The sequence below is a fragment of the Schistocerca serialis genome, chromosome 4 (genome assembly GCF_023864345.2).
Source record: "Schistocerca serialis cubense isolate TAMUIC-IGC-003099 chromosome 4, iqSchSeri2.2, whole genome shotgun sequence".
NCBI classification, from domain to species: Eukaryota; Metazoa; Arthropoda; class Insecta; order Orthoptera; family Acrididae; genus Schistocerca; species Schistocerca serialis.
The window spans coordinates 347,291,718-347,305,206 of NC_064641.1; the positions used below are offsets into that span (position 1 = coordinate 347,291,718).

Here is a 13,489-nt window from a genome sequence, read left to right on the forward strand (position 1 = left end):
TTCTGAGTAATTTGTAGATACATGATAAATTTACCTAGTGTACTTTGCTGCTGCTCAGAGATACAGTGTTAACAGAAATTGGGCACAAATCTAAAGTAAGTCTTGTGGGATCACATGACTTTGTTACCATTCGAATATTTGTGAAAGAGAATTATTTACAGTTTGACTACAGTTATGACAATCAGTTTCATGGACTAGCTACAGGTTACGCGCTTAGTCTATAACACTATCAAATTTTCATGGACAATTTGGAACAAGATCTCTTATAAAAAGCCACTGAATTTAAAAATTGTATACTGGATCAGGTATGTAGATGATCTGGTTTTGGTCTGGTTCCACTAGACATAAGTATAGATATATATACCAAAATTTGGATTTGTCTTGCGAAAAAATTCAAATATGGCAACTATAGAGCTGACTTTTAAAAGTACAACCTCATAACTAAAATATCATCCAATAATAAAGAAAAGACTTTTGTCAGAGTAGCATATAAAAAAGTCACCTGCAAGTCCTGTGGTAGTGTATTTTGGTCAGTTATGCAGAGCTATGGCTGTTAGCGTATCGGTACACGAGAAGTTGGAGACTAGGAAAGACATTATTCCACCGTCATGGAACTTCTCTTAACAGAAAACACCTCATACCGCGAAATCTGTGACGATTTGAATGCTATTTAGAAAATCGGACAGCTGGACCTATGGGATTTACTTTAACAGAATAAACATCACACAGAATGCCAGTTTAATTTTAAATGATGAAGCATATTTTCCTTTTTCCGCTCTGTTAAATTAATTTCTAACCATGCAAATGATAGATTAATTTAAATTTTTGTCTTATGTTGTATTTATGATTTCCGCTTACCATAAAAAACTTTTTTTATTTTGTTTTTGTTTTCTTTTTAAACGCAACGATTGCTGCATAATGTTGCAAAGTTATACTCTGTCATCATTATCTATCTTCTGTATAAGCGTTAGTAATATGTGTGTGAGCTGCACATCATTTTATATATCTTGCGATATTCAGTTGTCACCCGACGATGGTTTAAGGATCTGAAATCCGGACGTGATAAAATAAATTATGTTAAACAGAAGATCAGGAATAAATTTCCTATGTAACATTATCATCATCTTATGTGAAGCACCGACAGAAAATTCAGTTAATGTCAAATAAAAAAAATTTCATACAGAACTATTTTTCTTTTGAGAATCTGTTGAAGGGCATTGAGTCCACAATTGTCTTTGACATATCAGACAGGCTTCAGCAAAAATGTATTATTAAGCTTAATAAAGCCAAAGCACAAAACATGGTAAATTAATTTTTTCATCATAATTGTTCAACCTGCAATTTCCGGCAGGTGTATGAATTTCAATTTTATTAAAAGTTCTTGTAACATCTTGTAAGGAGAACCTTGAATCTACTGTATTCATAGACGCTCCTGCACGGACGTCGTGTCGTAATCAGAAAGGTAGTGATTTCCAAAAGTCGATTCTCTTCTGGAAGAGTCCCTTCTTCACTTCCAACTTTTCACCTATACGTAGGTACTGCAGCTCTCTCCCAAACGTTACTTGCGGCCAGTGCAATGGGTCGTCATCCGGGGTTGGATTCCTGTAAAGTGCAGAACAACTTACTTAGGAACTATGTCACAAAAAGTGCAGTAAATATTGCGATAGATAAGTAAACGCACTTAGCAACAAATAAAATAATAGTCGGTTAATTTATATCAGAGTAATATATCACAGCGAAACGCAAGGAAAATGGGTGAGAGCAATATCCACAAACAGCACGTTTTCAGAGAAGCAGTCACAGTTAGATGGTTCCAAAACAAAAGAAAATATTATTAAACATATGATCCTTCGCTAAAGTTATTACTACGTACCTCGCAAGCAAACGCTGTTAGCTGTTCCATTCTTAATGACCACATAGTTGGAAGAAGTGTAATACAAACAACAACAATAGTTATGCACTGCATCAACAACTCGTAGTACAAATGGGTGGAAAATCGTTTGTAACAGTCGACTGACAAATTTTCTGATTTCAGGATCGCATGCTTTAAGAAGCAGCGAACCGGGGCAGTAAGGTCTTACATAGTATTTATAAAAAACAACTGAACCGCGGCAAGATGGAAAATTAAGAAAGGCAACATACAGAAAAAATGAGTGCAAGGAAGTGTTTATCACCATTAATATTTTAAGATAAATGGACATTTCATAACACAAATATAAGTAGAAGAGTAACTATGCCATTTCTAAAGTTTGCTGAGGAGCCGCAGTAGTCCTAGTAGCAGAAGTAATCATCATTACAGAAAATACTCGTAGAAGAGTAGCTTTGTCTTCCAGTCATTTGAGTCCGGAGATAACTCTATAGTCTAATGTGAGAGGCACATAGTTTGCTGCAGTGATGACAGGTAGTCCCATATGAAGATTTACTCCCGGTGGTTCCTTTTCTTTTCCACGCCGCCTCTTATCAGTCGCTGTGCGTCTGTTGTTTTCTACAAAAGGAAGTGTCTCGTGATGGACTAGTGATCTCTAGGACGAACGGTCAAGGGCTGAGGTCTCCCAACTGTTAACATATCTTATTGTTAGCCTTAATTAGGTCCGTAACTCGTTTTCAGTGATCTCCAACACAGTGTTTGTCTATTGTTAAATTAGAGTAAAAAATTTGTTTGGAAATGCGATTATTAGGCATACTGACTAGATGCCCTACCTATTGTCATTGATGTCTTAAAACCATAGCTACTGTACTGGCTGTATGTCCCCGTTCAAGGATACTGACACTTGAAGGGCTATAATGCTAAAGAGACTAAGCTGCGGTTTTGCAGCAATTGTGTTTTCTACGTGTTAGGTGGTATGGACATCTCTAAAAAGGACCATCACAGAAGAAGAAGGTATCTGCGAAGAAACCATGGGTAACAGAAGAAATACTTCAGTTGATTGATGAAAGGAGGAAGTACAAACATGTTCCGGGAAAATCAGGAATACAGAAATACATGTCGCTTATGAATGAAATAAATAGGAAGTGGAGGAAAGCTAAGACGAAATGGCTGCAGGAAAAATGTGAAGACATCGAAAAAGATATGATTGTCGGAAGGACAGACTCAGCATACAGGAAAGTCAAAACAACCTTTGGTGACATTAAAAGCAACAGTGGTAACATTAAGAGTGCAACGGGAATTCCACTGTTAAATGCAGAGGAGAAAGCAGATAGGTGGAAAGAATACCTTGAAAGCCTCTATGAGGGTGAAGATTTGTCTGATGTGATAGAAGAAGGAACAGGAGTCGATTTAGAAGAAATAGGGGATCCAGTATTAGAATCGGAATTTAAAAGAGCTTTGGAGGACTTACGGTCAAATAAGGCAGAAGGGACAGATAACATTCCATCAGAATTTCTAAAATCATTGGGGAAAGTGGCAACAAAACGACTATTCACGTTGGTGTGTAGAATATATGAGTCTCGCGACATACCATCTGACTTTCGGAAAAGCATCAATCACACAATTCCGAAGACGGCAAGAACTGACAAGTGCGAGAATTATCGCACAATCAGCTTAACAGCTCATGCATCGAAGCTGCTTACAAGAATAATATACAGAAGAATGGAAAAGAAAATTGCGAATGCGCTAGGTGACGATCAGTTTGGCTTTAGGAAAAGTAAAGGGACGAGAGAGGCAATTCTGACGTTACGGCTAATAGTGGAAGCAAGGCTAAAGAAAAATCAAGACACCTTCATAGGATTTGTCGACCTGGAAAAAGCGTTCGACAATATAAAATGGTGCAAGCAGTTCGAGATTCTGAAAATAGTAGGTGTAAGCTATAGGGAGAGACGGGTCATATACAATATGTACAACAACCAAGAGGGAATAATAAGAGTGGACGATCAAGAACGAAGTGCTCGTATTAAGAAGGGTGTAAGACAAGGCTGTAGCCTTTCGCCCCTACTCTTCAATCTGTACATCGAGGAAGCAATGATGGAAATAAAAGAAAGGTTCAGGAGTGGAATAAAATACAACGTGAAAGGATATCAATAATACGATTCGCTGATGACATTGCTATCCTGATTGAAAGTGAAGAAGAATTAATTGATCTGCTGAACGGAATGAACAGTCTAATGAGTATACAGTATGGTTTGAGAGTAAATCGGAGAAAGACGAAGGTAATGAGAAGTAGTAGAAATGAGAACAGCTAGAAACTTAGCATCAGGATTGATGGTCACGAAGTCAATGAAGTTAAGGAATTCTGCTACCTAGGCAGTAAAATAACCATGACGGACGGAGCAAGGAGGACATCAAAAGCAGGCTCGCTATGGCAAAAAAGGCAGTTCTGGCCAAGAGAAGTCTACTAATATCAAATACCGGCCTTAATTTGAGGAAGAAATTTCTGAGGATGTACGTCTGGAGTACAGCATTGTATGGTAGTGAAACATGGACTGTGGAAAAACCGGGACAGAAGAGAATCGAAGCATTTGAGATGTGGTGCTATAGACGATTGTAGAAAATTAGGTGGACTGATAAGATAAGGAATGTGGAGGCTCTACGCAGAATCGGAGAGGAAAGGAATATGTGGAAAACACTGATAAGGAGAAGGGACAGGATGAGAGGACATGACTTCCATGGTACTAGAGGGAGCTGTAGAGGGAAAAAACTGTAGAGGAAGACAGAGATTGGAATACGTCAAGCAAATAATTGAGGACGTAGGTTGCAAGTGCTACTCTGAGATGAAGAGGTTAGCACAGGAAAGGAATTCGTGGCGGGCCGCATCAAACCAGCCAGTCAGTAGACTGATGACCAAAAAAAAAAAAAAAAAAAGGTGGTATGTGACAGGGCTTTTACAGAATAAAGGGGCTCTATGCAATGATAGCTAATGTAGTTGCTAGGAAGACCAGTAGACGTCGTGATAGGTAACTTCTCTGTGTTGTTCATACTAAATGGGTTAAGTGCAGAACGTGTGACACTGGTCGGTTGTACAGGACATGCACTTCCGTTAGCTCCTGTCGTTTTGCAGCCTCTCTTGTGTGTCTTCATTGGCGATAAAATGGATAGTGAAAACAATATGAATAATTCAGCAAAGGGAATTAACATAGAAAAGTGTCAACAAGAGGCCAGTTGTTGAAAAAGAAAGGTGGGGGATGCATTTTGTTCCCGATATTTTAATGAACGCCATAGAAACAATTCGCCATAAGCAAGAGTTTAAATTTGTTCACATGAATAGTTTTATGGACTTTCAGCAAGTAGCTGATATGATGATTAACACAGTTAAGGTAAATACAAAGTTCTGCCTCATGGATTAATTCAGATATACATGGTAATTTAGACAAAAAAGGTATTTGTTGAATTAGGGGGATGGGACAAATGCTGGCGAAGAGAAGATTTCAAAGCTATCATATTGAGCAATGTCAGTGTGCAAATCATTATATTCAGAGAGGATAAGAGGCCTCAAAATTATGATGGAAATGCCTACCTGAGGCGCACAGTCATACAGTGAATTGTGTCAGGACTGAACAGTAAAATTATTACTAGAGATAGAAACATTGAAAAAAGGTGTTTGATGGACTTAGCCCGTCTAGCATTTTAGTGAAAATTTATTCAAAAAAATCAATGTTTCCTTGGTGTTTTTGGCTCATGCCAAGCGATTACTTGCTTTGCTAAAGTCAATGAGCAAGTGTTAAAGTGGAGATAGTGCATATTTACGTTCACATTCTTTGAATATAGTTTATTCTGAATAACGTAGGAAGTACATTTTGTTACTTAGCCCCTTTAGCATGATAACTCTTCATTTGTTCCTCTGTTTTGGCATATTATATGCGGAACCCTTTCATGCATCGCTGGTGATATTGTGAAGGCTCTTTAAGATGTCGCCTACAACATGTTCAACATTCAGACTTATAAAACAACTGAATCTTATGCAAGGTTTTAGTTGCATGAGTCATGACTGTCAAATAATCATGATCTTAATTTGACAGAGGATACTCTAGCACGATTAATTCAGTATCGAATTTCCGTATCTGTAATTGCAGCATGTCAGGTACTGTTAACAGCGATGTGTGTCTATCTGTTCGCAACGTATGATCCCTTAAAGTAACGGCTCTATTTGCGCGCGGTTTTCTGCAAAATAATCAGCATAGACCATCGACGGTTTGTAGCTATATAACTTTTCCAGCAACGAAGTATCGATTTTCTGTTGAAACCGACTGCGAGAAGACGATGATGAATTTCTCGAGATAACAAAAAAACCTCACTGGTTTACGAACGTACAATTTTGGCAGCAAGAAACATTGACGTCAATGCGATCAACTCCGTCATCCATGAACAAATAGCGGTTGAGTCTGTTTCCCACGAATCGTTTCACTGCGTCGTGAATACGGACGGTATTTGAAACTGTCCAACTGGGTTTTTGAATTCGTTGGATCTTCCTAGTGTCCCACACCGCATATATCGTCACTCGAAATCGGGGCACCAATAATTTTTTCTGCGCAACTTTGATCCATTTCGATTGTGCAGTCGAACCAGACTCGTCGTCAAGGAACTTATGCCGAATGTTACTGGGGCGACAATTCTGAGTGGTAAGTCAAACGGAGATAATGTGCTAATTCCATGCATTGTTTTCATTCTCTCCGACATGAAACTTCATTTCAAACGACTACCGTTCCCCGTTTGCCTCGTATTCTCAGATGACTAGCAGCAAAGCGCAGTCAGTTGCTTCAAGTGTGTGTATTAAATATGGAAAATTTCTGATTTTTACGTGGTCAGTTATACGTAGCGTGCTCACGATTGGGAGAGCCGAAAACTTGTTATTATTGTTGTTATTATTTTGTAGAAGACGGTAAGATCAAAAATGTTGTGTACCCCAAAGCACTTGAGTAAGTTTATTCAAATACATCTATAATGCAATGATGAAAAAATTATTCTTTTATTTATTTTCTACATACGTAAGTGCTTTGTTTATGTGTATCTACTTCCAATAAATAACAAAACATTTGATAGAGCCATTGCAATGCATGCCAGTATTAATTAATTTACTATATAATTTGATTTGAATCGCAGTTGAATGTAGGAGGGCGCGCAGAAAAGTAATGCCTCCGAATTTTTTTTGTTCACTTTATCTGAATTCCATCTATGGAAAATCCAGTTTACCATGGAAATAGAAAAAGAGGCAAACTTCGATGTCTTAGATCGCCATATGCCCTATAACTCGTTTGTCCACAACGGATCTGCAAGCCAACGCATACAGATTTATATCACCGTGCCTCCAACTGCCACCATCCCTAGAAGAAGAACTGCGGGATCAGTACTCAAGTGCACAGGGCACACTCCATTTCTGACGAACAAAGTCAGAGGGCAGAGCCGCAGCACCTGTAATCCCTCTTCCTCTAGAAGGATACGGCTGTCGACAGATTCGGACGGCCCTGCGACGCAAGATCCCCGAGAATGACAGGGATGCCAAAAACACGAGAGAATAAGGAAATGATACCGCTTTCATAACGTTTGCTAGCATATCGTTAAAAGTTGGCAGACTACTGCGGAAGCATCACATAACACCACTTTTCCGCCCGCCAGGGATGTACGAAACTCCTCTTGAATGTGACGACAGAACTTATGTTGGACAAACGATCACACAATCGAAGATCGACATACAGAACATGAGTGCCACACCACCTTATTGTAGCCCAACAAGTTTGCAATAGCAGAACACCACACTGAAAATGACACAAAATGACTTACTAGCAAATGAAAGTCCTGCCTACCATCGAAAAATTTTGAGACTCTATTTTCGAAGAAGTGATTAAAATCCGTGTGCGAATGATAATTTAATCAACAGGGACATGGATTTCAAACTGCGCAAGCTATACGAGAACCAGTATTAAGCTCGATCAAAGCCGAAAGCGACATCCGGACGCGAGATGCGACATGGACGGCGGGCGGAGGCAACCGACTTCCCTCCATCCTCGCTTCCATCACCACAGCAGTCCCACTACCATTACCGTAGCAGTACGCCGCCCTTCCCCGCCCCCCTCCCCCCACTCCCCATCCTGACGAGTCTGAGCACGGAACGTGGCCGGTGACGTCTGAACTTACACCGCCAGTTCGCGGAAGTCACATTATTCCATCAGCTAGATGATGGCGAAACGGGTTTTCGCCGAAATATCGTGGACCTTTGACGACCGGATCTGGCAGTCACCCGAGAACCTTAGAAGCAGAGTATACGCCGGAAAAACATCAGATCACGTGAACAGTTATGTTTCTGAGAACACGAACATGACATTGGCGATTAGACAAAATTAGTATAAGTAACGGTAGAAACGAAGTTGATATTATCGCCTTAAAAAATGAAATTGAAGACATTAGTTGAATTTCAAAAGAACGTATAACAAGAATGAAGAACGAAAGACTAAACGTTACGAACTACAAACGAAGAAAATGGAGAAGTCTAGGCAGACGAAAACACCGATAGCTACCTGACCAAGCACACGCCACTTTCCTGAAATAAAGAATAGCTAAAATGGTTCTAATCTCTCTGAGCACAATGGGACTTAACATCTGAGGTCATCAGTCCCCTAGAACTTAAACCTAACTAACCTAAGGACATCACACACATCCATGCCCGAGGCAGGATTCGAAACTGCTGCCGTAGCGGTCGCGCGGTTCCGGACTGAAGTGCTTAGAACTTCTCGGCCACAGTGAATGAAGAATAGTTTAGAGAAGTATCGTCATCAGAATCACATAGAAGGCAAAACTGGATGAATGACAGAATTATCGGACGAGCTGTCTAACGTTTCGCCCCATTTAAATTTCCACTTGAATAGTATGAAGGAGGCTAGAAAGCAAACCTGAAGACATATTGGTTGAATATTTGGTTAAAAAAAGTAAAACTAACGCAGAATAAGTCTCAAATAAAATAATGAAAGGAACGAAAGAAACAAAGTAAATTGCCAATCCATTTTTGTTCTTAGATATAGCATTACTGACACGATGATTAGTAGTAGAGATGAATAAGTTGGGAGCAGATCAAAAGCGAAATACACTCCTGGAAATGGAAAAAAGAACACATTGACACCGGTGTGTCAGACCCACCATACTTGCTCCGGACACTGCGAGAGGGCTGTACAAGCAATGATCACACGCACGGCACAGCAGACACACCAGGAACCGCGGTGTTGGCCGTCGAATGGCGCTAGCTGCGCAGCATTTGTGCACCGCCGCCGTCAGTGTCAGCCAGTTTGCCGTGGCATACGGAGCTCCATCGCAGTCTTTAACACTGGTAGCATGCCGCGACAGCGTGGACGTGAACCGTATGTGCAGTTGACGGACTTTGAGCGAGGGCGTATAGTGGGGATGCGGGAGGCCGGGTGGACGTACCGCCGAATTGCTCAACACGTGGGGCGTGAAGTCTCCACAGTACATCGATGTTGTCGCCAGTGGTCGGCGGAAGGTGCACGTGCCCGTCGACCTGGGACCGGACCGCAGCGACGCACGGATGCACGCCAAGACCGTAGGATCCTACGCAGTGCCGTAGGGGACCGCACCGCCACTTCCCAGCAAATTAGGGACACTGTTGCTCCTGCGGTATCGGCGAGGACCATTCGCAACCGTCTCCATGAAGCTGGGCTACGGTCCCGCACACCGTTAGGCCGTCTTCCGCTCACGCCCCAACATCGTGCAGCCCGCCTCCAGTGGTGTCGCGACAGGCGTGAATGGAGGGACGAATGGAGACGTGTCGTCTTCAGAGATGAGAGTCGCTTCTGCCTTGGTGCCAATGATGGTTGTATGCGTGTTTGGCGCCGTGCAGGTGAGCGCCACAATCAGGACTGCATACGACCGAGGCACACAGGGCCAATACCCGGCATCTTGGTGTGGGGAGCGATCTCCTACACTGGCCGTACATCACTGGTGATCGTCGAGGGGACACTGAATAGTGCACGTTACATCCAAACCGTCATCGAACCCATCGTTCTACCATTCCTAGACCGGCAAGGGAACTTGCTGTTCCAACAGGACAATGCACGTCCGCATGCATCCCGTGCCACCCAACGTGCTCTAGAAGGTGTACGTCAACTACCCTGGCCAGCAAGATCTCCGGATCTGTCCCCCATTGAGCATGTTTGGGACTGGATGAAGCGTCGTCTCACGCGGTCTGCACGTCCAGCACGAACTTTGGTCCAACTGAGGCGCCAGGTGGAAATGGCATGGCAAGCCGTTCCACAGGACTACATCCAGCATCTCTACGATCGTCTCCATGGGAGAATAGCAGCCTGCATTGCTGCGAAAGGTGGATATACACTGTACTAGTGCCGACATTGTGCATGCTCTGTTGCCTGTGTCTATGTGCCTGTGGTTCTGTCAGTGTGATCATGTGATGTATCTGACCCCAGGAATGTGTCAATAAAGTTTCCCCTTCCTGGGACAATGAATTCACGGTGTTCTTATTTCAATTTCCAGGAGTGTAGTTAAATGGTAATTTTAGAAGTTTTGTCTATAGCACGTACAGTCATGCTCAAAAGTATCCGAACTACCTGAATTGCAATTCGCCTGATTCGCATGCAACTCACATAACGCAGCTGTCTATCAGGTTCTCTAATTGCTCGTTGGTACAATCGTTTGACTATTGAAAATGATTACAAGAAGTCACCACTAGAAAACACTGCTCGGTATCGAAATAACTCAAGATGTAAAGTAATACCACGATACTAGAAATATCAAGGAACACCTTATCACAGATAAGACTGTGATTAAGGCTTGTAAGCTCACATTTATTACAATGAATGACATACCTGAAATGCTACCACTCTCATTATTACGTCAGATAGGTAATGCACGTAGTAAGTTCGTCGTATTCATGATTTCCTCTTCAAAGTAGCATACCATACTTGTTATTTAACTCAAAATGACATTAAAAATTAAAGTTATTCACAAGCAGCTAGCTGAGAATATGTATGAACTTCAAATGACACGACGAGCCGCCTCGTTCTGCATATGGATTCAAACCCAGGTCATGCAGACTAAGCAAAGGTTTCGTGACTGACGGAAACTAAAAGTCATTCCTGACTAAGCATACAGAGAGTGATATACCTCGATTTTAGACAGGATCAGTTAGCAAATATCAACTTTAAATTACATAACGTAAACATTTTTAACGGACGCGAATTCCTACCCAGCATCTATTGACCCTGTTAATGAAATACGAGAGATGTTAAATATTGCTTCTTCACAAGTAGCTTACTTGAAATGCCGTGAGGTAAAGCTTTATGTTGGACAGGGATTCGAACACAGAACCTAATCGGATTGTTATCGAAGCACAATCAACTGTGACATATCGGATTTTCTCGGAAGTAGCTAGATGTTTTAACTGAAATGACGAGACGAAACATTACTGTTTTCCTTCCCAGGACTCCAACCTGGCACCTATCGCTGTTATATTCTAGAGAAAACGAACGTTAAATATGGGTTTGTTACACCAGCAGCGACATATGAGGATGTTTGAGCTAGAAGTAATATAACGAAGTGTTCAGAACTGACTGGGAATCGAACCCCATACATATCGTTGTTGACTACACACAAAGAGACGTCAGCTACCGAATTTTTCTCCACCAGCAGCTCGGAATAACATCCTTGAACTTACAGTGATATCTCAAATAGTTCTGTATCTCACTGGGAGCCTAAACGTCAGATATCGTCAGTGTTGACAACGAATTAAAATGCATCAAAAATCAAAATTGTTATCCACCAGCAGATAGGTGTTCTCATGCTAGAGCTTGACAATACATAATGGAAACTTTAGTGCCGGGCCAGGATTAGAACCCATTCACACGCAATGTGTGGAGATATTGAGGAATCTGCAGTTTTGAACAAACAACAAATTGTAGTAGAACTGTATTGTCATGAAGGGATCAAATTCCGCGTTAAGGGCGGTCTGAGTTGCATTCCAAGTTCAGAACCAATTTTATCGACAAACAGAAGCTCAAATAAAAGAAGGAATAAGTGTCCTGTGACCCTACATAGCGTTTGTTTCGTCACTGGAAATAAATAACTAGTATAAGAAAGGTTACTAGTGATAGACTTCCCACATTTCGCCACTCTTGACTTTATTGTGGTTCAACCTAACGTCTACTTGTTAGAGAAGGAATATCATATTTAATGTGATTTTCAGACAAAAATGCCTTTATACCTTTTTCTCTTGGCCTAGCCAGAAGAGAATAGAATCTGTCTCTCCCTATCAAACATCATGGGCAGAAGTTGTAATCGAACCCAGACCAGCATCATAGGAAACTACCATTAATCCAACAGACCACCAAAACTTCTTCTCAGAGGCTCATATTTCTATCATAACACCGTTGCGGCACACTCGATGAGAATTCTGACACACAGGCTCCCTGTAGTGGTTTGCAGCATGTTCAGTACATTAATTTACTTGGTTGACCGAATCGCCATGAACTAGCTGCCTCGGCTACCCAGTGCATACAGTGGACTCTATTTTGTAATCACTGAAATAAAATCACGTTAACTGCCACCAACACAGAACCGCCAACAGTGTAGAATGCAGAAATATAAATAGGAAGTGTTCCTTTCCATTTGAGCTACTCTATTGCGCTATCTGTTTGTTGAAAACGCCGGGCAGTGCAAAAGAAAAGCTATAACTGTCTGGCACTCAGAAATCCAGATCCAGTCACATGTATTATCTCACAGCAGTGTGGAATGCGAAACTTCTGGAGGAACTGTTGTTGACTTGTGGAGGTACTGTAGCTACATGACAGCTAATAGCGTAACGATAAGCCTCATGCTCCGTAGATAAGACTCGCGAGTTGTAGTACATTCGCTGCTACATTTTTACAAACGCAATTCTGCTGTCTGCTGAAGTTATCAATTTAATGGAACTTTGAACATAATTCCCTTCATTTCTCATCCCAAAATAGCCACATGTGGAAAAAGGGCTAACTTCTGCGACATTTAGTTCTTTTCTGGTTTAATAGACGGCCAGACAGCAGATGCATCTTAAAGCTTTTGTATTATGTATGGGGAGAGCGCATCGTGCCAAAATAGCCAGAAAAGTATTTTCTACATTAGCTGTCGTCTGGTAGTGGCATTTTACTCTTATTCAAACCTTGTTTGACATCTTTAACTCAGAACAAGTTTTATACATGCATGTACTCAATAAACTGCATGTGCATTGTCAGACTGTTATAGATAACATCCGAGAATTCGCATATATCGTTCATGATTAATATCTCTCTCATGTTTAGTATTGTTTTAACAACACTAAAAGAAACCTTACGAAAATTCTGCACTGTATTATAAGAAATGAAATAAAACTACCCACAATATCCTTGTGATGAGAGTCTGTTATAATAAAACTGAGTATCTGTACACAAGCGTGCCTCTATCGGCACGAATTAGTAAAATACTACTAATTAGATTTCGATTGGGTCTGTGTTTAATTGGCATGCTGTGTCATACTCAAGAGGTATGCAAATGTGGCATTTCACAAATAAAGTTATGTGTTCCTAG

At 41.1% G+C, this 13,489-nt stretch overlaps 1 protein-coding gene across 1 annotated transcript in view; it reads right to left on the reverse strand.

Annotated features, from left to right (window-relative positions):
- Positions 1–1,386: 1,386 nt before the first annotated feature.
- LOC126474450 (juvenile hormone esterase-like) overlaps positions 1,387–13,489 on the reverse strand; it is a 128,667-nt gene continuing 116,564 nt past the window's right edge. Inside the window, exon 10 of the mRNA XM_050101922.1 lies at positions 1,387–1,602. Within this exon, the coding sequence (XP_049957879.1) occupies positions 1,455–1,602 (148 nt within the window). The 3' untranslated portion in view covers positions 1,387–1,454. The remainder of the gene's footprint in view (positions 1,603–13,489) is intronic.